The following is a 24,450-nucleotide window of genomic DNA, read 5'->3' on the forward strand; positions in this document are numbered from 1 at the left end:
TTTCATAAAAGAGTTTAAATAAGATATATTTTTTTAAAATTTGATTTAAAGAAAAATTCATTATTTTAATCTAGCATTATCATCCTTTATTGTGATTATTCACAATGCAACTGAGAAGTTGTCTGTGAATATTGGCCAAATTTGCATTTATATTCCCCCTAGCTTTCTCCAGTGCATATTAGCAAACCAAAAAGAAGTTTCAGAACACCTTATCCACTCACACAATTAGTGATGAATTGTAAGTTCCTTTTTCCTGAATTTCCATATGATTCAGCATTCTTTAGCAATTTTTCAAAAGCATACTGTGATAGTTCTTGAGCTGGAAGGGAACTCAGAGGTCATATAGTCTAACCTCCTTCATTTTCACAGATAAAGAAACTGAGCCCCAAAAGAAGATGCCCAAAATCATACAGGGTAGAATAGAAGGAATATTTGAACCCAGTTCATTATTTCCAAAAAGCCAGTAATCTTTCCATTGTTTCACTGCTATAGCAATGATTATGCTGGATTAAATTTTTCATTTTTAGAAAATAAGATATTAAGGCCACGAGGAACATAAAAATACTTAGGAAAGCTGAAAAAAGAAGAGTAAGAAAAAAGTATAAAATCTTGATTTTACAGTTTTAAAAAGGTGGAATATATAAATAAGAGGAATAGAAAGAAAATGAATGAGCTACAATCCGATTTCTAACAAGCATAGAAGACTGTTTCCCAAGAGGCATGAATATTCAAAGAAATTCAATTCAATAAACATTTATCAACTGTCATCATTGTACTAGTTACTGGAAATATAAAAATATAAATGAATGAAAAACAAACAAAAGAAATAATCCCATCCCTCAAGGAACTTGGATTCTACTGAAGTGAATTTCACCAGATCAAAGAGGAAATCAAAGCAGACAACAGTTTAAAAAAAAAACACAAAAACAAAAACAAAAAACAAAGAAAACAAAACAAAACAAACAAAACAAACAAACAACAACAACAAAAAAAAAAACACCTGACACTAGCTTTTTCAAGTCTTCCAGTTTCATGTTTCTTTAAAAAGAAGTACAGAAGCATGGTGCCATGGCAAGAATAGTGGCTGGTAATTAAAAGTTTTCAAAAGATTGGGCTTTTCTTTTTATGTATAATGCAATGAAGAAGTCATTTAATCTCTGGACTTCATTTAAAGATGTTTGAGGTACTCTGAGGTACCACTATATACCTCTCAGATTGGCTAAGATAACAGAAAAAGACCATGTTAGGGGGATGTAGGAAATTTGGGACACTAATACATTATTGATAGAGTTGTGAACTGATCCAGCCATTCTGGAGAGCAATTTGGAACTATGCTCAAAAAGTTATCAAACTGTGCATACCCTTTGATCCAGCATTGCTGCTATTGCCCAATGGCTTATATCCCAAAGAAATCTTAAAGGAGGGAAAGAGACCTGTATATGCAAAAATGTGTGGTAGCCCTTTTTGTAGTGGCAAGAAAATGGAAACTGAGTGGATGCCCATCAGTAAGAGAATTGCTGAATAAATTATAGTATATGGTATGGAATATTATTGTTCTGTAAGAAATGACCAACAGAATGATTTCAGAGAGGCCTGGAGAGATTTACATGAACTGATGCTGAGTAAAATGATTAGAAATAGATCATTGTACACAGCAACAAGATTATATGACGATCAACTGTGATGGATGTGGATCTTATTTTTAACAATGAGTTGATTCAGGCCAATTCCAATGGTCTTGTGATGGAGAGAGCCATCTGCATCTAGAAGATTACAGGGACTGAATGTGAATCACAACATAGTGTTTGTCACTCTTTTATTGTTGGTTGATTGCATTTTGTTTTCTTTCTCATTTTTTTTTCCCCCTTTTTGATCTGATTTTTCTTGTGCAGCATGATATTTGTGGAAAATGTATAAAAGAACTGCTCGTTTCACATATAGTGGATTGCTTGCTGTCCAGAAGTGGAGTTGGGGGGAACAGAGGAAGAAAACATTTGGAACACAAGTTTTTGCAAGGGAGAATATTGAAAACTATCTTTGGATGTATTTTGAGAATAAAAAACTACTTTTTAAAAAAAAATGAAGATGTATGTCCTTCATTCTTAAGAGGACTATGACATCAGGGTGGTGATGCTAGAACATGGAAGTGAATTGGAATTAAGGGACAGAGAGCCAGGCAGCTAGATGGCACAGTGGATAGAGTTCAAATCTGGCCACAGACCCTTACTATGTGATACTAAGTAAGTCATTTAACTCTGTTTGTCTCAGTCTCCTCATCAGTAAAAAGGAACTGGAGAAATAAATAGCAAATTAGTTCAGTATTTTTGACAGACAAAAAAAAAATCCCCAATAGGGTTATGAATAAATGGATATAAATAAACAATTCAACAGAAGTCCTTTCTAGCTCTAAAATCACAGGATCACAGATTTGGATTAGGAAGGGATCTCAGAAGATATGGAGTCCATTCCTAAGATACAGTCCCTTTCTTTCATTTTATATATGAGGAAACTAAGAGTAAAGGTTCTTGTCAAGGGTCACATAACAAATTCAAGTTTTCCCAATTCTAGCACTCTATTTTGTCACCTAAATTAAAAACAAAACTAAAAACAAAAACAGAATAAGATGTCTCAGATAATTAAAGCCTAAAATTTTATTGCATGAGTGCTATCTTTGCCCTTTAATTTAATCACTCAAATTTGAGCAAATCTAGCTTTATAAAATTATAGTAGAATTTTAACCCTGATTTGGTGTACTGACCTGAAAAAAAAATCCCTAATTTTATGTCAAAGAAATGGAGAGGTAATTATTTATTGACAAAAGGATAACATATTGTAGGGATTTTATTCTAATGGTACAACTCTCTTTGTCTACAGGTTAAGGACACTTAGGTCAAAACAAATTGAATTATTTGTCCAGGGCAGCAAGTGCAGGAGACAGGATTTGAACTCGTTTGTTTTTTTTTTGTTTTTTTTTTTTTTAACTACAATTTCAACATTTGATCTCCACTGGACCATAATGCTAAAGCAATGGAATTTCTGATTCACCTTCCAAAATAGATAATGTTTGTCAGATAATGGCCCTCTGCCAATTAAAAAAAAAAAAAAAGCATTATTTTCTTATTTGGAGTTGCATCAATCTAAACAAGAGATGATTTTTCAAATATCAAATTGACAGTACTGAGAAATTTCTAATGGTGTCTGTTTTCTTCCTCATGTAACATATCCAACCAAAAGCAATAGATTTAAAAAAAAAAAAAAGAAGAAGAAAACTTCTTTGAAGTAAAGGTTACAAAAGAAAACAGGAACTACTCGGATTTTATTCTGTTTACCCAGTACTCCTCTATAAAGTCCCTTTGCCCATTCAGACTTGTGACCCTCTCAGGGAATTCTGGCTTTCATGGTGTTACCAAAGATCATTCATTTATTTGCGACTAAGTTTCAATCAACATTAGATTTTTCACAAAGCAGGTTATTTTTTTTAAACAAGCTCTATTAAAATTTTTAAATTTGCTTTTTAAAAACTGAGAACAAACATTGACTTTTAAAGTAAGGTTTCTCCTGGTGGCTTGAAAGAGATCTTTAAATGCTCACCAGAGCCTTGACTCCAGTTCTAAATGGGCAGGTGTCCACATTGCCCAACAAAAACAGCTTTTACATTTAAGAGTTTTTTAGGTGGTATCTCTAAATGAAGACAAAGGTCACAAAACTTGGGGGAGAGGGGGAACTCCTTTCCCCTAAGCCAAAATGGAAACCCACTAGCAAAAAATTATGGAGATCACAATACCCACACCCCAAACTTATCAATTCCCACTGATGATTTGATATGTAAATGAGGGTTGTCAGTTTTAAATGTCAAACAAAACATTTTACTAGAGGTAAACAATAAAGGACAAGCATTGTGATATAATGTAAAGAATACCTCTGATACCTGTTTTATGACCATTTTCTGAACCTTAGTTTCCTGATTAGTAAAAAGCAGATGACATTTGAAGATCTTAATAATGTGAATTCCTTGAGGAGAGGGACCATTTTTGCCTTTCTTTATATGGTTCCTGGCATACAATATGTACTTCATAAATGTTTGTTGATTATGAAGTCAAAGGATTTTTGTGAAGACCAAATGAATAATGTATAAAAAAATATTTTGTAAATTCAAAGTACATTACAAAGTAATGTCAAAGTAAGAGATATCATTATTGTTAAGTCATAATGCTGTGGTGAAACAAATTCTACAAATTTTAGATGCCACTAAAAAGCCTTGTCTTTTTGAAAACACCTCAATGAACTGCTACAGTCGTCAGCAGGATGAGATATTCAGTCTCATTAGCTCTTTGGGGTTTGCTTTCCTTGGAAACACTGCTTCAATTTAAGTTTAAGTGGGTTTCAATTCCTTTCATCATTATCCACAGTCAGTTTCAATTTAGTATCACCAAATTATACTTATTCCTGCTTGCACCTCCCCAGTTCAAAAAGAAAGAAGATATTTTTTCTTAACACAGAATTTACAACCACCCTCTTATTTTTGGCTGAGGAAAGATAAAGAGATCTTGTGTTCTTTTTATTTTATTGTAATGTAAGGTACACTAATCCATTTCTAGTTAGCAACTGAATATAAAGTGAGACCTCTATAGATTAAAAAATAAAATAAGGCTTCTCTTTTCTACTGTATTTTCACTAGTCCTGATATTTCAGATTACTTTCACAAAAACTATTATTATCTCAACTTGTCTTATCTACTTCTGCTCATTTAATTCTACTGGTCACTCAGAGAAAGGAGTACTATGTTATTTATAGTCCAGCATGTTTAAAGTCACCATGTTAATAAGGTATTGTAAGCTTTCTTTTCTATTCCTCTTTAACCAACTTCTTTTCCTCTACAAGTTATTCTACCAGATATTCCCATCTGCCCTCATTTTTCTTTCTTACCCATGTCTTTCAAAAAGCAGTACGGTTAAGAACTTCTGGGAATATGCCTTAACAACTCAGAGATGGCCTTAGGAATTCACGTTAAATATGTCTATAATCTTATTTTTACCATCTTACCTCTGGGGAGATGAGAAACAGGGATTCATTTAAATAAGGCATGAATGAAAAAAAGATTAGGTGTGTTCACTTGCATTTCATCATCCTCAGGACAACATTCATTTTTTTCCTGTTAGCAAAATACTGGAGAGGGGAAAGGAAACAAAACTGAAAAAGCACAAAACAAAGCTACTCACATCTATGGCATCCCTTTCAAAAATACGCAATTGCAAGAAGAGTTCAAGTTTGATCTTTCGCTCCTGAAAAAGTTCCTCCATCTGAGACTGGGCCTCATCCAGCTGCTGCAAGACTGTCTCAATATGATTGATGGAGCTGTTGTGAGGAGTTTTGTTACTGGAGATGGCAGAATCCCTGTTAAAGAGCATATGAGGGAAATGGGGATTTAAAAAAGACAAACAGGAATTGAGTGAGAAAGTTCTACATTGTTACCAGCACAGGACCAGATCCGGCAACTAAATACCTCAGTGGGAAGAAAGCTAGCAGGAAGTTGGATTTCTTGTCTCAACATATGTAATAAGTCTACTATCTTCAACAACAAAGTTAAGCTTCTGTCCCTGAGCAATCCTGTCACAATATCAGGGTTTAATTTTTTAGTTTTTAATTCTTGTACTGGTTCAAATAATTCAATTTTTTTCAAAGATAACTGAATTTCTTATCCCCTACTTCTTTTTTAAAATTAATAAAGATACAAACACACACACACACACACACACACACACACACACACACACGCACGCACACATGTACACTCTACAATTTAAGGTTTAAATTTTTTTGGGGGGGAAGAGACAAAATTTAGATGAATCAAATAAACAAGTCTTAAACATCTACTATGTACATAGAAACATTTTTTTACTTAAACATTCTGGGGAGAAAATATAATTCTCTTATAAATTTTAGCAAGATCTTGTAAAGAAATGGATTCAATGAATGAAATTTTTAAAAGAAATGAAAGGTGGCCCTGTGTTTTAACTAAGAGAGGGAATTTGCCATACCAAAGGGGAAAAAAGGAGAAAAAAAACACATTATGATTTTAATAAACACGACACTTGATATATATGGGTGACTAAACTTGACTACTGCCTCAGCCTGAGTTATAAGAGGATGTTCTGGAAAATAGTTTCTCACACTTAATCAAGGTAATTTATACTTTCTTTCACTCGACAAGTTCTGTGTAGACTCAGGTGAAAATAGAAAATATAAGTTTTACATTTAAAAGGGGTAGGTATTAGAAGAAAAGATAAAATTATGTATATTTGATTCTACATAAGGGCAGTATGAGAATGATGAGATGATCAAAAATGCATATATAAGAGGGAAAGAAAAAGAAGAGAAAGAAAAGAGAAGATATTAAGTAGAGGTCAAAAAAGGAGGGAAAAGATAAGAGATTCTTCATTGTCCTCTATATCCAAGTCTATATCCAAAGATAACACTGCTGATGGTGCAGGTGGGTTGAGGATAATACACAGTGACTATAAAAAGGAAGTATGCTGCCAGGATTTCATGATCTATGGCTTATGAAATGAAAAGGGCAAACAAGGAACTCACCTCAGCTGTTGGATGAGATCTTCCCCCTCCTTGATCACATTGACGGTGACCTGCAGGGTAGTCTGCTGCTGTTGGCCAAAGCGTTTGATCAGATCCTGAACAGCCTCTACGGATTCCGCATAAACATCATCCAGCAGCTCTTTCTGTAACTCTTCTAGCCATGTCCAGAGCTAGGAGGAAGAAAATGAGAATAAACTACACATTGAAGTGAAGGCTCCTGACTTGACTACTAGGCAGAGGCTGGCTGACTACAGAGAGAGGGGGCTGGTGCTACAGCTCTGTGTGACACTGACTGGGAGGGAAATGGTGGTATAATGCTCCCAGAGAGATGGAAGGAAGGAAGGAAGGGAGAAGCATCCCAACAACAGTCAAACTGCCAGAGTGACATATGTACAAAAAAAAAAAAAAACAAAAACCCACTACAGAGCTGAAAGTGTGTTTGTGTGGGAAAAAGACAGGAACACAGAATCAGAGGAAAGTCAGAAAGAAAATCAGAAACAAGGATGTCAGAAAAAAGTTAGAAAAAAAAAGATATTTTAAAAAAATAAAAAAGTATCCTTTCTAATATTTTTTTTTTTCCATGCTCATTTAGGAGCACAAAATAAAGAAAGTTCTCATTTGGGAGCACAAAGTAAAATAAATAAATAAATAAACAAATAAACAAACAAACAAACAAACAAATAAATAAATAAATAAATGAACGAATAAATAAATAAATAAACAAACAAACAAATAAATAAATAAGGTCCTTTTAATAAAAACATCTGTTAAATGTTTTAAGTAACAAATCTTGAAACATTTTATATTTATTTTTTATCGTTCAGTCATTTTCAGTTCTGTTTGAATTTTTGTGATGCAATTTGGAATTTTCTTGACAAAAATAATGGAATGGTTTGCAAATCCTTTTTACAGATGACGAAACTGAGGCAAACTGTGTTGGATGATTTGTCTAGGATCACACAACTACTAAGTGCCTGAGACCAGATTTGAACTCAGGAAAATGAGTCTTCCTGAGCCCAAGCCTGACATTATACATTGTGTCATCTTTGTTGTCCAGTATGATTATTTAGTAGTTGGTTATTTTTTCTTACAAATGGGGTCAGGAATAGTCAGATACAAGTGAAAAATTTTACTACATTATTTTCAAAGTTGTTACAATTATTAGTTAGTTCCGAGATCATTCCTCTGAATAAGATAGGCAATTTATACTCCTATAAATAAAGGGCTATAGAAGGGAAGAGATTTGAGGGTTTCTAATAGTATTCCCTGTATTAGAAAGGTATTATATATTAGCTCAGTTTCAATGAGACCACAACAAATCAATCACTGTGTTAAAACTCCATCATGAAAATTATCTGCTGATAAAACCCACATAGGATCTTAGAATATAGGAAAATAACTTTAGTTCAACTGTGGATCTAATTTACCATCCAATTTTTTGAATTCTAAAACAGTGCTCTTGTCACTAAGACCCTACATTCCTTTCAAACACCACACCTCCAATACATTTTAAAAGCATTAATAGCAACTATTATTTCAGATGTCACATGGGAGTTAAGTAGATAAGGATAACTTGTAGCAACTGTGAAGCAATAATCACATTGAGCATGATACTGCTGGGAAGATAGAAGTAATTTGTTCACTTTCTGCATGTACATAGATTAATTCATTCAGATTTCTGTGGTACCATTTGAAGTAGGTAACATAAAATTAAAATTTGAAGAAAAAATTGAACACATCCAACAAGTAAAAATGAATACCTTCACAAGAACGTAATAGAATATTTTTGTATCTTTGATATGTGAAATTAAAGGCACATATCCCTCATCAGTTAAGATATGTCAACCAATTTAGATTCATAAGTATTCAGCAAATCAACAAGTTGCCACCGCCACCTCCTCCCCCTTCATAGATTATTTTACTAACTATCCACCTTTCAAGGCTAATAGGACATCAAAACGGTTGTATTTTTGTTGGAACAATTTATATGGATGCTTAATCTTTGTTTCCAAACTGCCTGTTAATCTTAAAAATGAACACACAAGAAACAAAAAGTATTTTTGTTTGCCAAGAATTAGATAAAACAATAAACAAATCATTAGTTCAAAAATGTTGTCTAAGAGACCTTACACACTTCATAGGTATTTTTAACTTCTATTTTCAAAAGAGAAATTTGAAAACAAAATTAAAACTATACAGTTTGATTACTGTTTAATATTGTACAGAGGTAAATTTATTTTACCTCTTACTAGAAAACTGGTTATAAATTATACATATTTAAGTATATTTGAGTATAGAGAGAATCCTTATTTTTCATAGCTAGGTTAACCAGAATCTTAAGGGTTTGTTTTTCTGAAAATCAATGCAAAAGCAATTGTTCCTTTTTGTATCTTTTCTCTCCATTAATTTATCAAATATAGAGATAAAAGGAACTAGAAAGGTCAATTAATTAGACTACTAATTATTTAAAAAATGATGGAAAGAATATAAAGTGTCTTGCTTATAGTTCCACAGCCAGTTAATGGTTACAGAAATGGAACCAAGTCCCCCTAAATTCCAGTGACATTCTTCTCGCTATATCATATTTACCTTGAATTTGAAAAACTCAGAACAAATATCTCAAAATACTAACTATAAAAGTTTAAATAAAAATGTGTGTCATGTTAATAATACCTGTTTCTATACTAGTAAATAAGCTGGATAGTAAGTTTTTTGTTTTTGGTTTTTTTTACTTTGCCCTAAATTCTTTGCTAACTCAATTTACAAATAAAGGGGGGGAAATGGTATAGACTTCTGCCATTCTCCTTAATATTTTTACTTCTTTTATTTCCCCCTTACCATACCATGCAATTATTTTTCCTGATAAAATATTTTTCATTTATGCCATCATCCCATTCTCCTTACAGGACTCATACACAAACATTGTCTAACAGCTATTCCTGAGATATTAAAGCCCTCAAAGTAAAAGATGGAGATTATAATTTCAGGCAAATGTGCCTTATCTACTCAATCTGTCCTTCTAAAAGGATGAGCAGAAGAGTCATATATGATTATATACTGGTTATATGAAAAATAAAATAAGAAATAGTTTCCTTACCTTACTCTTTCTATCATACTTAACCCTCTTTCTTTATTCTGGAAATGCCTGAGTGAATAGTCTTGTCACTATATTTGCTAATTTAAAGGTATGCTCCAATATTTTATTATACTAAGAAACATATTGGAAGCTTCAAAAGGGAAATGAATTTTCCTTTGGTGTATACCTGTCTGCTCATCAACTCCCAGAGCTGGTAATTGGGCAGAAAGAAATGAATACATAATGAATTTATACAAGAATGTTACACACTGCACATTAAACACACAGACCCTGTCACACTGCTGTGAATCTAGAAATGGGGCTATCTCAAGAAGGTATTTTTATACTCAAGTACTTTAAAGAGGTTAGTGAAATATTGCTTCCAAAAACATAAAAATAATTTGGCTAAGACTTTCATTAAGAACTAATTGTAAGATAAATGAAAAAATACAAAATAACTCCTAAGTAATAACATAAATACAATTAAAATTGTTTTTCTAGGACTAGGATTTTTATATTGTAAGTGAAATGGTAAATTGGGGATGTGGGATAGGAAAGAGAAATAGGAAATGTGATACCTGGAAATTTTCTCAAGTACAAAAATATTTAGTTATTCTCTCACCCCCTCTTCTCCAACCTGTAATCACTTCTCTCTCAGTGTATCTCTGAGCAATTCATATTTCTCATCATCATTTATAGTTTAGTGTGTATATGCAGGATGGCCCAAAAGTCTTGGTGCAGTTTTTAAAACTTTTAACAACTTAAAGTTACATAAAAACTATTGGCATACTCTGCATTTGTCTGCTTATCTGGTATATCTTCTTTCTCCCAATATCTAGCACAATGTACACAATAGAAAGTTAATATCTATTTTTTAAATGAATAATTAAATATAAATCCCTGGCACAACAAATAAACCTTAATATCTTAAAAGTGAAATGAAACTGTTAAAAAGTTAATGAAGAACTTTAGAAAATAAGCACTGTTAAATTTTTTTTTTTAATTTCCTTTTCCTGGATCTTTATAAAATGCTCTTTGGAATCCTAACAATAGCTAGAAACTGGAAGATGAATGGATGTCCATCAGTTGGAGAATGGTTGGGTAAATTGTAGTATATGAAGGTTATGGAATATTATTGCTCGGTAAGAAATGACCAGCAGGAGGAATATAAAGAGGCCTGGAGAGACTTAAATCAACTGATGCTGAGTGAAATGAGCAGAACCAGAAGATCACTGTATACTTCAACAACAATACTGTATGGGGATGTATTCTGATGGAAGTGGAAATCTTCAACATAAAGAAGATCCAACTCACTTCCAGTTGATCAATGATGGACAGGGGTAGCTGCACCCAGAGAAGAAACACTGGGAGGGGAATGAAAATTGTTAGCACTAATATCTGTCTGCCCAGGTTGCATGTACCTTCGGATTCTAATGTTTATTGTGCAACAAGAAAATGATATTCGCACACATGTATTGTACCTAGACTATATTGTAACACATGTAAAATGTATGGTATTGCCTGTCGTCGGGGGGAGGGAATAGAGGGAGGGGGGGTAATTTGGAAAAATGAATACAAGGGATAATATTATAAAATATATATATATATATATATATATATATATATATATATATATATATATATATATATACACATATATATATATAAAAAAAAAAGGAATCCTAACAATAGTTTACCATATACCACTAAAGTATACATCCCAGATTTAAAATTTTTTGCACATCTAAATATAGTAATGTCTGAGGAACAGCTGCTAGAATAAGTCTATATCCTGTATAAAATGCTTCCCTGAGTTCTTGGGGGGCTGCCATCAGTACCTGCAGGTTTTTTTTTTAAAGGCCTGTGCCTAAATGATATTCTTCCATTTAGAATGCTATTTAATATGCAAAAAATAAAAGATTTTTGTTGTTGCTTTGAACAACAACAAATCTTTCTTTGTTAAATCTTATATAAGGAGCAAAACGTAATAAACTCATGATATTGCTCTGAATAACTGAAATTTTACAAAAATGATTCAAAAATATGATTTCTATTAGTTTTGTTTTGCAGGAGGAGATACCATATAAAATTTTTCTTTGCACATATTGGTGAGTTAAGAATAATTGAATATCAGAGTCATGGATTGAGCCACGCAGAAAAAGGGATCATTAATGGATTGATGATCTACCATTGACAGCATCTACTGAGTGCTAAAAGATCTAGAGGAAAGCCTTTGGAGTACTTGGTATATATTTTTGGTTAATGTTACAGGACATGCAGTAAAGTAACTGTATAAGATATGTATACATATATTATATTTAATGTATACTTTAACATATTTAACATGTATTGGTCTACCTGCCGACTAGGGGAGGAGGGAAGGGGAAGGAGGGGAAAACTTGGAACAGAAGGTTTTACAAGGGTCAATGCTGAAAAATTACCCATGCATATGTCTTGTAAACAAAAAGCTATTAAAAAACCCATACACACACACACACACACACACACACACACACACACACACACAAATGTAACATGACATGAAAAAGTATTACATATGAAAAGGTATGATAAACTATAAACCTTCAATTTTAACAAGATGAAACTCCTTATCATAAGAGATTCATTCCAAATATGATAATAAGCCCAATTTTTAAAAATGCTAATCTTTTTCTGACTCTATCCCAAATCATATTTAAAAGTTTACCAAAGCCCATTCCCTAGAAGTTTATACTAGAGAAACAATAAATATTTGAATTAAGTATGATTAAAATCCTCTCTGTCCATTCCATAACAACTCAGTCAACAAACATTTATTAAGTCCTAAAAACTAGTATTAGAAAGAAAGACTTAAATACCCATCCCCTCCTTTCAAAGGGCTTACATTAATAAAAGGGACAATATATAAATAATTAGATACATAAGAGAAATATACTGAGAAGACAAAAAGCAATTCAAGAGACAAAGAAAGTCAGAAGCCCTGGATTTTAGTTCCATTATCTTCCACTTAAAACATTAAGCAAGAACATGCCAATAGTTTCTGATCAATACATATAAGATGATAATGTATGTAAAAGTGCTGTGAAAAATTCCAATGTCATATAAAAATAAGCTTTTACATGATGAAATCATTATGCTTTTTTCCACTAACCCCACCCCTCCCCCAAAAAAGTCCTCTCAGTTTTAAGGTAAGCAAGCAGTATAAGATGGGGCTAGTACCACTTCCTAGGAGAATCATAAGTAGGCATTTTTGGCCATAGTGTTCTAGAAGAGTTTCAGGGTCTTGAAGATGGAGTTGAGGAAAAGGGATAAGGACAATAGGTTCATCTACAAGCTAGATTTATCAACTGGCTACCATCTGACTGGATTTGCTGATGAAATTATCAAAGAAGCCAGGGGCAGTTCTAATAAAGGTAATGTATTAACACTTGAATGTTTTTAAATTTTGTCTTTTATAATCATTCTTGTAACCTAGAAAGGAGTAGGTGCTATCCTGAAATTATCACCTAATTATATTATATATAAAATGCAGTAATTTGTAAAGAAAATATAATCTCCTTTACCCACTAAAGAAAGTGAAAAGACTCAAAAACATTCCCCATTTATCTCAAAGACTAAAAGAACCCTTAGACACTATTAGATGGGATAGATGGGGAAAAGATTCTGAGGGAGTGGAAAATGAAGACTAGTTTCAAGAAGGTGAAAAGTAGAAGTTAATCCAAGATGAATGAGAAAAAAATGATATTTTTGGATCTATCCAAGTATATTAAGTACAAGGAGAAAATATGGAAAGAATCAAGGATAAATAGGTAAAAGAGAAGCCAGAACTTACAGGAAAGTTAAACAAGAGAATGAGATAAGGTTTGCAAAAATTTTTAAAAGGCCAAGAGTTTTCCTGCCTTTTAAGGACAAAAAAGTAAACAGGTTGCTAGTATTCTCCCTTATCTCTCTAATTATCTCTGTGCATAAAAATGTCCTGTCTCAATCCCCCAAATAGAATATAATCAATGAGAAAGAAGAGAACATTTGAGTTTCTCTATTTCATTGCTTCATGTACTATTAATAGACCCATCTAGAAGATAGTGTAATGTTAACAGAATGAACTACTTAACTCTACATTTTTTTTTTTATTTTATTTTTTTTTTCTACTGACTTTTCCATGAAGGCAAACTTTTTATAAACCAGAAAAAATAGAAGAAAAAAAAAAGTGTCTGGACTAAATAAGAAGGCACCTACCGTAACCACTTTTTGAAAGTACTCAATTTGTCAGTTCCACAGTTCCATCTCCCATCTCTTGCTAGGGTCAATGACAAAAAACCATGACTAGTAGCCAGAACCAGCTGTTTGGGAGGGAGCCTGGTGTCAGAAGCAAGAGCAAGGATTTCTAGGACCATGGTGCAAATCAGAATTAAAGAGTAAAGGAGGAGACAACTGAAGTTGAAGTTTGGGAGTTCAGGCTGGGTCAAGGAAAGCAGAAAAAACAGGTTTGGGACAAATATAAGCCCATCAGGGCAAGTCAGGGTCAGAAAAATCAGAAGAGAAGTTTGGGGCTTGCAATAAAATGAAAGTTTGTAGCACTCAGCTCATACTTGGCATGAACTAGCTGCATTATTTTCTAATTCTTAAAGGGGTAGTCCTGCAAGATTCCTTAAACAGAATAAAATGGGCCCAGAAAAAACATAACTTAAGGATACTAAAAACAAACAAACAACAGCAACAAAAAAAACCAAAACAACCTTATAAGCATAATATAGTCTGTCTAAAATCTTCAGGAAATAATGGCAAATGGGGAAGGTGCTAATAGAATGGAGATTGGCAAATATCATTTCCATCTTCCAAAAAAAAGAAAGATTTAAATTTGAGAAAATAAAAAACCAGCAAACTTAGTATCTCCAGAAACATTTTAATAGTGTGCTTTTGAACTGTGTTTCATGGAATTCTGTTTTCCCTAACATAATAAGAAGAAAAAGGGTGTATTTTATAACACAACATACATCTTTAAGTAAAAGAGAAGGGAGAAAGGAGGGGACATAGAAGCAATAATGAGATTATTTAAAGAATATTTTAGAATTTTCCACAAAAATCCCAGTCTCAAAATCCTGGTATATTTCATAGCCATTCATTCTTTCTACTGAAATTACAGAAATCCCACAGAGATAAGAGGACCAGATGGAATACATGCAGAGCAATTAATTAATTGTATTGTGGTTATGTGGCAGCATGTTAAAGTGGTAGGAGATGCAACATTTAAAAATAAGAAAAGACTGTTACCAGTTCTCTATAGACTATTAGAGAGGTTTAAATTTTGGTGCCTGCCTTTAGTGGATTGAATAATATGAATTAGGTCTAGTTGAATCTCTGAGGTTTGAGAAGAGTCAAATTCTTTGATCTACTTCCTTCTCTCCCTGCTACAATCATGGAAATCAAGATGTCCAGGAAAAGGAAAAGATAGAAAGACATTAGGAACCTCATTCTGCCAGTCAGGACATCTTTATCAGAGCCATTTTCTGACAATGCAGTCAGATAGTACCTGAGCCCCATAGGCTTACCTGGGTTAGAGTCTTGCTCTTTGAACAACCTCCAAATGCCTAGACCATGACTAGCACAATTACCTACCAGCGATGCTTAATACTTCTTTCTAGAGTTGAAAGAATTTCTTAAACTGCAACACAATTGCCCATCAGATGTCTCATCTGATCTCCACAATTCAATAGTCCAACAGGGACAATCAATCAGTAGCTATGAATTAGAGATCAGAATTTTGAGAGATTTTGGGTGTGTGTGCGTGTGTGAAATTCTCACACTTTATTTTAACAACTCATTACTTACCCTATATCCTGTCTGTTCTATGAAAAAGTGGTATGCAAGATTCCTTAGGTTTCTCTCTTTCATTCAAGAAGACATGGTAATTACTTTGCAGTAGAGGTTAAATGTTTGAAGATAAAGAACAATAAGAAGAAAAAAGATATCCACATGTATAATGATAGCACCTACTTTGTAGATCTATGAGAATCAAGAGAGATAATATTTGTAAAGTACTTAACAAGGTACCTGGCACATAATAAGCATTATATAAGTGTTATTCTCATTATTCTAAACAAAGGTTTAGTATGGAGGGGTATGTATGTGCTTGTATAAATGATTGTGGTTTAAAAAACAAAAAGCATCATTATTAAAAGAAAGGTCTAGTCCTTTGAGGAAAAAAATGCAGGTAAGAAGGAAATCTGTAAATTAAAAAATCAAAGAAATATCTATATATTCTGTAGTTTTAAGAGAGGAATTACTGACATCAGTCAACATTCAAAGGATATAGTATAAAGAAAGAAGCTATAAACTAAAATACTTCTGATTGAAAAACAAAACAAAACAAAAAACATTATTAATGAAAGCATCCTGTCCCATTAACAGGGGTAAGTCTGTGTGAAAAAGATTATTTGTAATGTATGTAACAATTGTGAATTTATCAATCTATATGTGTACATAGCTAAAAATCTATGTGTATACATATGTAAACATGTACATATAAGTAATAATATATATGTAATGGCAATTTACTTACTGTAATTATTATATGGCATTTTACCCACTTGGACCTGGAAGAAAGCCAGTCACAATTTTGAATGGAAGGGATGACTGAATTTCTAGTTAAAAACTAGGTGGAAAACATTTGCCTTCTAGTATAACTTTCTAACTAGTTTTATTACTAGTGGGATCTAAAAGCTAATGAAACTTTGTAAATTTAGGAGGAATGAGAAAGTGACCTAGATAGAGATCATGCTGGAAGCTTATAGAAGAAAACTTGTGGGAAAAGTATTCCTGAGTCACAAGGGAAGGAGGCTTAAATGTTACAGAAGAAAAACTGAATGGCTGAAATATCTGGCCAGTGGAATATAGTTGAGATAACCAGACATATCAAGAGACAAAGAGAGGATATATTTTCTAAAGGGGTGAGAGAAGTAAAGGTGTCAAAACTTGGAGATAGTAGCTTTTGGGTTTAGATAAGAGTCATTCCTAGTTTCAGATTACAGGAACCAGAGCCTTGTTTTAGGTGACAGTAAAATATAACTATGCTTCAGAGCAATGGAAAGTAATTTCCTGATTAGGGTTAGAGTTTGCAGACACAGATACTAAGTTATATACCTCTAGGCAAAATTACTTTTCCTCTGTTTGCCTCAGTGCTCTATCCACTATGTCACCTAACACATAATAGGGTTTGTAAAAATATTGGCTTATTATTAAGTAGAATATGATTTCAACTTGAAATAGACTGAATAATCCAAAGATTAAAGCTATGAAATTAGCCAATCTAAGAAAACTTTATGAAGTTAAACAACAAGATTATATACAGCTATTTAATCATACAGTATGACTCCAAAATATTACAATACCATAGGAGGAAAAAAAAGTTCGTATGCTACAAACAGCTGAGTATATATTGTACTACTAACATAATTTCTGGGGCAGCTAGTTGGTGCAGTGAATAGAGCACCACCCTGAAGTCAGGAGGACCTGAGTTCAAATGTGACCTCAAACACTTACTACTTCCTAGCTGTGTGACCCTGGGCAAGTCACTTAACCCCAATTGCTTCAGTAGCAAAATAATCATATAATAATAATAATTTTTACTTGGGACCGAAAAGATGAAAGGGAATAATTGGGAGGATATAACTTTAAGATTTGAGTGACAACAGTAGACATTATCAGTGGCATAATACAGGGAAGTTTTCTATTTGAGAAGGTCAATATAATGGTTAAAGAAGTCAGAAGATTTAAAACCTATTCCATCTCTAAAGCCTTTGTGAAATTTCCTACTCTTTGAAACACATAGACTATCTGCCAACCTGAACTCTCAATGCCAAGAGGCTCTATTGTGGGAAGATTTGCAAAAAGGCTTTGAAAATTATACAATCTATACATAAGGTTGTTTATTGATCTTACTCCTACCATTATTTATTGAAACCTTCAATCAGTTTCATCATACTCAAGATAATCTTCTAGACTTGTCTAATGGGGATAAAAGGATGGTGTGGATCTGGTCATTGATTAGGAAGAGATGGAAAAAGTAAAGGGATTAAGTGGAAGCCCAACTTTCTGTTGGAGGAAAAAGCAGAGAGTCCTTACATGGCCACGATCTTTGACCCCCCCCCAATCCTCATTTTCACTTTCCTCAATCTAACATTACCATGGGTACAGAAGATTCATGGTTCACTACTTTCTTTTACTATTACCATGGATAACTAAGAAATGAATGTAGTATAAAGAAAACAATTCTGAAGAATCAACTTTTAGATGCAAAGAACAAAATGAGATTGAAGTCCCAAGACAAAAAGCTACAGGTGGTTGGAGGGGATGTTATTTTTATGTCTTTTAAATAAAATGGAAAGTTCCCAGGCATTAAATAAAATACCAAAAGCCTCTCCCAGCACACTTTGCATATTTGTAGAGGCTAAGAAGGAAAACTTCTTTACTTAACTCAGCAAGAATCAGTGAAATTCAAAAATGAATGATCTTTTCTGGGAAACCTAAGCAGCTGCTGGGAAACTGATGAACAAAACCCAATGCAAGGCCACTGAAACAATTCCAGAAACAAATCCTGGCCAAGTCCTCAATGTCACCACCTGGTTCCCTCAAATGACCTAAAAATTTCAAAAGAGCCTCTAATAACCCAGGGCCTAAAAATGTAAAGTGAAGTGGAACAAGAAGATGAGATCAGGTTGACTTTTCCTTCATTTGAAAATAGAAAGTATTTTCTTTGATCATTCAAACTTCTGTGGTGCCAGCAATTTGATCCTGTTCTTCTTCTAGTATATAAGACAATCTCAAAATGGACAGGAATAGAAAAAAAATCTAATCAAGATTTTTTGGATGAGCAAGAAAAAGATAAATATTAAATATCACATTACCAGACAATTCAGATAGGCAAGCTTTTGTTACTTTTTATTAAAAGCAGACGAAAGGTTTTCTCCCTCCAACCCACCATGTCTAATTTATCTCAACATTACCATTCACAAATGGTACTCACTTGTTAACAAGAGCAAGATTATAGATAGATTCAGTAATCTAGAATGTTAAGATTAAAATTAGAGAGAGTGAGGGTTTGAGTGTGTGTGTGTGTGTGTGTGTGTGTGTGTGTGTGAGAGAGAGAGAGAGAGAGAGAGAGAGAGAGAGAGAGAGAGAGAGAGAGAGAGAGAGAGAGTTTATGTATGTGTTTGTTCTATTTTTTTTCCCCCCTGAGGCTGGGGTTAAGTGACTTGCCCAGAGTCACACAGCTAGGACGTATTAAGTATCTGAGATCAAATTTGAACTCGGGTCCTCCTGAATTCAGGGCTGGTGCTCTATCCACTGCACCACCTAGCTGCTCCCTGAGTATATGTATGTGTATGTGTATAGACAGAGGCAGATAGAGAGAAGATAGTCTAGGAAAGACAGACCAACCAAACATTTATTTTACTATCACACTGGCAAACATCACAAGGAAGGTGTAGTCTTGTATCCCAATATTAAAGTCAGAAATCACTTCTAGTGAAATTCACTTTATTATCATTTGGAACATTCATGCATCATTTGGAGGCACTAAAGCTTGTTATTCAAGTGACCAGAGAGGGAGGTAAATGGTTTGTAATCTTGCTACAAAATGAATGTCAGGTTTGGATTTTGACTAATAGCTATAGATTCTACTTTTGGTGCACAGGCTGCAGGCTCAGAAATGATTGCCCCTTGTCACTCCTTCACCCCATTTGCTGCACAACAAGCATGTCTGCTGCTTTTTCTTTTCCAACAACTACTGGTTGTTGTATGTGATGTTTATCTTTTCTCTGGCTTGGAACACACCCAAACGCCTTTATCCCTTTATAGAATTCCTCATCCCCCATTTAAAAGCATTTCTTCAGGCATTTCAAAAACCTTAATAAGAGTCATCTGCCTTTAAGTTTCTCAGGAGTTCCCCTACAGGTCACAGCACTTATTACAAAGATAGGACCTCCAGTATGAGATGAGCAATAGATTTTACAATTTATGTTATATCATTTAAAAAAATTTCTTATATATTGAAATTTCCATTTAATTAAGGCTAATTTCTCATTTGTCTATTTTGTATCTATAAGCTGAAGCCACCTGCCAGAAGATGGGGAACATTTTCCCTTGACTTAGAATAATAAAATTTTAAATTGCTTAATTTATAAGAAATATAATTTTCTGATAAGGAAAATGCCATCAAGTCTGACTTCACAAAACATACAATCTCTTAGGAATGTACAGGATGACATAGGAATTCCCTTCCAGAAGGGCTTTCTTGGGACTGTTCTTTAAGATGGCTGCCACAACTATAACTTCTAAAATTTCCCTTTGCTGGCAGGGAGTCCCAGGAGGAAAAGGTACTATCTTGACTGCTCTAAACATTCTGGGAATTTTAATGATGCCCCCCTCCCCTCCCTTCTCAAAGACACAAGCATTCACACAACTTTGGGGAAACAACAAAAAACTGCTTCTCCCAAAATCCTCTGGAAACCTAATCTTTTAATTTTCACATCAATTTTACTTGTCTGGATAGTATTTGTCCAGAATCTCAGAATTGCCAGTGAACGTGGAGACTTCTAAAGCAAGTAATAGCTTGCATTAGTGAGAGGAACTCCCTTATCCTCTGAGGCAGCTCATCCTGCTTTTGGACAGCTCTAATTAGCAGATGGTTTTTCCTTGGCCTGAATACTTCACTCTTTCATTTGTCCTCATTTTTGTTCTGGTGTCCATAGATAAGTCTAGTAGGAAGAGTCCATCAAATACCGTGGAGATGAAAGAGAACTTTGAAGCCACTAAGTCTAAAGTTTTCAATTTATAAATGAGAAAACTCTGTAAAGTTCTGATCGTCTCTCAGTTGTGATCCTTCTTTGGGAGGAGGTTTCTTTTCTGTATAATCTTTTCCTCTATGAGCAGGTTTCTTGGGAGGCTTCTGGAGCCTCCAGCCAGCCTCTTCTTCTTCCTGAATCCTGGCTCTGGATCTCCTCCAGCTCTTGTCCTTCCCCAGTCCAGACTGCATGTCCAGGCCCAATGTTGCCTCTTTTATCCTCCCAGAGAATGGGTGTGGGATAATGCAAGGGCTTCTGGGAAGAAGTACTCCAACCAATGAGCTTGCTCCTCCAGAGAACTATCAAGTCAACCTGAGTTCTCACCTTGTCATTGTCCAGACAATCTGAGTTCTCACCTAGTAATCCTAACAAATCTCAGCTCATGTGATGGCCGTTAGCACCCTGGATACCTTAGAATCAGCTAGAGTCAGGATAAGCAAAAGTCCCTAGTCTTTATTCTTGGTCTTTAGCAGTGGAAGTGAAGGGAATGGATGCGTAGGATCTCTGTGACCTCACCTCTTCGTCTTCCGCTCAGAAGTGACCCTGGCTAGTCTCCCTGCACCTCCTAGTCTCTCCCACAATTCTCTGTATACACCAAACGATTGGGCCAGCACAGGATAGTGGGAAGGGCAATTTTCCAAGCATATTCTTTAGAGTATTGTCAGTGCATTAACTCAAGAGTTTCAGCCCTTTACAAGCTCAGAGAGAGGTTAAATGTTTTTCCCTGGGTCAAACAGACAGTAAGTGCATAAGAAAGATTCAGACTCAGGTCTTCCTGCCTCCAAGTGTTTCTTCTGTTGAACCACTTGACTGCTTCTGTACAGCAGCTATCATGTCCTTCTCTTCTCTAGGCTAAATATGCAGAGTTAATCCAACCACTCCTATTATGAAATTAACTTGTAAATTGGGAGCAGCATCCTAAGTCTTTCTTCCCATATTAGGGTAGTTTTCCCCCAAATATTATTGTGATCATTCTTGAGACCTGGACACTCTGGGGACTAAAGATTTCTTCTTTACCTAATACAAAAACGCCACAAAAATTCCGGGTGCTCTCTCTAATACCTGCCTATTGGAAACTGATGGGCAACTCAGGGAAGGAAGCTTCATTTGGCTGAATCAACTCTAGGTATCACTAATTCGAATCCTTGTTGGCTATCCTCCTGTTATGGCTGGGTAAATCTCCTTTTGTTAAATGCTGAGTGATCAATGAGTTGTCACTTTGTTCTAAAATCAAACAAAATACACAAGGACTGACCAGAGTTAACTCAAGTCCCTTCACTATTCTAGCTGTTTTATGAGTAAGTCCCATATTAGCAAAATCTTCCTAAATTGTGGGAAAACGGAACTGAAAACAGTAGTCCAGTTATTATTTAATAAAGCAAAGAGATTCTATTATCTTGTCGTCCTAGACACTATGCTTCTCTTAATGTAGCCTAAATAGTAAATTAACTTTTTTGGCAACTATCTATGAGATTGTTTCTCCAATGAGAGTGTGAGATCTTTGAGAGCAGGGATTGCTTTTTCTATTTTCTATTTTTAATCCTTAGAGTTTGGGGATAAGCCCTGTGCTTGGCATATAGGAAGCATGTAACAAATATTCATTCATTCATTGGTGGCTCATAGAGAAAGCTTGCATTCTACTAAAACCTACAGGTTTCACTTTATTTTGTTTTGAACAGGTTGTCACCTTGCTATATTTCATCCATCTTATGCTAAATAGTGAAATATATTTCCTGAACCCAAGTGTAGCACTTTATATTTATCTTGATTCAGAAAAATACTCTAGCCTGTTTAAATCTTGGAGATCAATAGCCAATGTCTTCAAGTTACCACTGAACTATTGATGTTCAGTTTTTCAGTCCTGTCTGATTTGTCATAACTCCATTTGCATTTTGTGTGTGTGTGTGTGTGTGTGTGTGTGTGTGTGTGTGTGTGTGTGTGTGTATTTTTTGGGGGGGAGGATAATGGAATGGTTTGACATTTCCTTTTCCAGTTCATTTTACAGATGAGAAAACTGAAAAAAGGATTAAATAACTTGCCTAGGCTCACACTGCTAATGTCTAAGGAGGGATTGAACTCAGATAAATGAGTCTCTCACTCCATGACCTGGACTCTATTCCATTGTAAAACTTAGCTGTCCCAACATGTGCATAATAAGCTTGTAATAAGTGCTTGTTGATTGACTCTTAAGAGAAATCATTATTTCTTCTTTGTACTTAACAATGAATTATTGAATTAGGACCAAGATTTTTCTCCTTTTCTACTTCCTCATCCAGAAATCTTATTCAAGACTAAAGAGCTAATCAAAAGCCAGTAACAGAAATTCTAACTTTGGGCTAATGGGAGGATGCCTGCTCATTGTGTTTACTCAGGGAAAATGTGGCTTCTCCAGGTGATATGGAAATTGATAGTACTAGAAACTCTAGCCTCAGCAAATAAGAGCCGAGAAAGAGATTCAAGGAATTAGAGTAGGAAATGAGGAAATCAAATTATCACTCTTTGCAGATGATATGATGGTATACTTAGAGAACCCCAAAGAGTCTGCTAAAAAGCTATTAGAAATAATTCAGAACTTTAGCAAAGTTGCAGGATACAAAATAAATCCACATAAATCATCAGCATTTTTATACATTACCAACACAATCCAACAGCAAGAGATACAAAGAGAAATTCCATTCAAAATAACTGTCAATAGTATAAAATATTTGGGAATATATCTACCAAAGAAAAGTCAGCAATTATATGAGCAAAACTACAAAACACTTGCCACAAAAATAAAGTCAGATTTAAATAATTGGAAAGACATTCAGTGCTCTTGGATAGGCCGAGTGAATATAATCAAGATGACAATACTCCCTATACTAATCTATGTATTTAGTGCTATACCAATCAGACTCCCAAGAAACTATTTTAATGACCTAGAAAAAATAACAACAGAATTCATATGGAAGAACAAAAGGTCAAGAATTTCAAGGGAAGTGATGAAAAAAAAAATCAAATGAAGGTGTCCTAGCTGTACCTGATCTAGAACTATATTATAAAGCAGCAGTCACCAAAACTATTTGGTATTGGCTAAGAAATAGACTAGTTGATCAGTGGAATAGGTTAGGTTCACAGGGCAAGATAGTGAATAAAAAAAGCAATCTTGTGTTTGACAAACCCAAAGATCCCAACTTTTGGGATAAGAATTCATTATTTGACAAAAACTGCTGGGAAAACTGGAAATTAGTATGGCAGAAACTAGGCATGGACCCACATTTAATACCACATACTAAGATAATATCAAAATGGGTCCATGATTTAGGCATAAAGAACGAGATCATAAATAAATTGGAGGAACATAGGATAGTTTACTTCTCAGACTTGTGGAGGAGGAAGGAATTTGTGACCAAAGGAGAATTAGAAATCATTATTAATCACAAAACAGAAAATTTTGATTACATCAAATTAAAAAGCTTTTGTACAAACAAAACTAATGCAAACAAGATTAGAAGGGAAGTAACAAATTGGGAAAACATTTTTACAGTTAAAGGTTGGGATAAAGGCCTCATCTCCAAAATATACAGAGAATTGACTCTAATCTATAAGAAATCAAGCCATTCTCCAATTGATAAATGGTCAAAGGATATGAACAGAAAATTTTCAGATGAAATTGAAACTATTTCCACTCATATGAAAGAGTGTTCCAAATCACTATTAATCAGAAAAATGTAAATTAAGACAGCTCTGAGATACCACTACACACCTGTCAGATTGGCTAAGATGACAGGAACAAATAATGATGAATGTTGGAGGGGCTATGGGAAAACTGGGACACTGATGCATTGTTGGTGGAGTTGTGAAAGAATCTGGCCATTCTGGAGAGCAATCTGGAATTATGCCCAAAAAGTTATCAAAATGTGCATTTACCCTTTGATCCAGCAGTGCTACTCCTGGGCTTAT

General features: G+C 34.3%; 1 protein-coding gene across 2 annotated transcripts in view; it reads right to left on the reverse strand.

The window, feature by feature from the left end:
- The window catches only part of TRIO (trio Rho guanine nucleotide exchange factor), a 274,467-nt gene that overhangs the window by 159,054 nt on the left and 90,963 nt on the right, over positions 1-24,450 (reverse strand). For both annotated transcript variants that reach the window (XM_074279114.1, XM_074279115.1), the window contains exons 8-9: positions 6,592-6,761; positions 5,220-5,394 (exon numbers count right to left, since the gene is read on the reverse strand). In XM_074279114.1, the coding sequence (XP_074135215.1) occupies positions 5,220-5,394; positions 6,592-6,761 (345 nt within the window). The remainder of the gene's footprint in view (positions 1-5,219; positions 5,395-6,591; positions 6,762-24,450) is intronic.

Source organism: Sminthopsis crassicaudata, chromosome 1 (assembly GCF_048593235.1).
Source record: "Sminthopsis crassicaudata isolate SCR6 chromosome 1, ASM4859323v1, whole genome shotgun sequence".
NCBI classification, from domain to species: domain Eukaryota; kingdom Metazoa; phylum Chordata; class Mammalia; order Dasyuromorphia; family Dasyuridae; genus Sminthopsis; species Sminthopsis crassicaudata.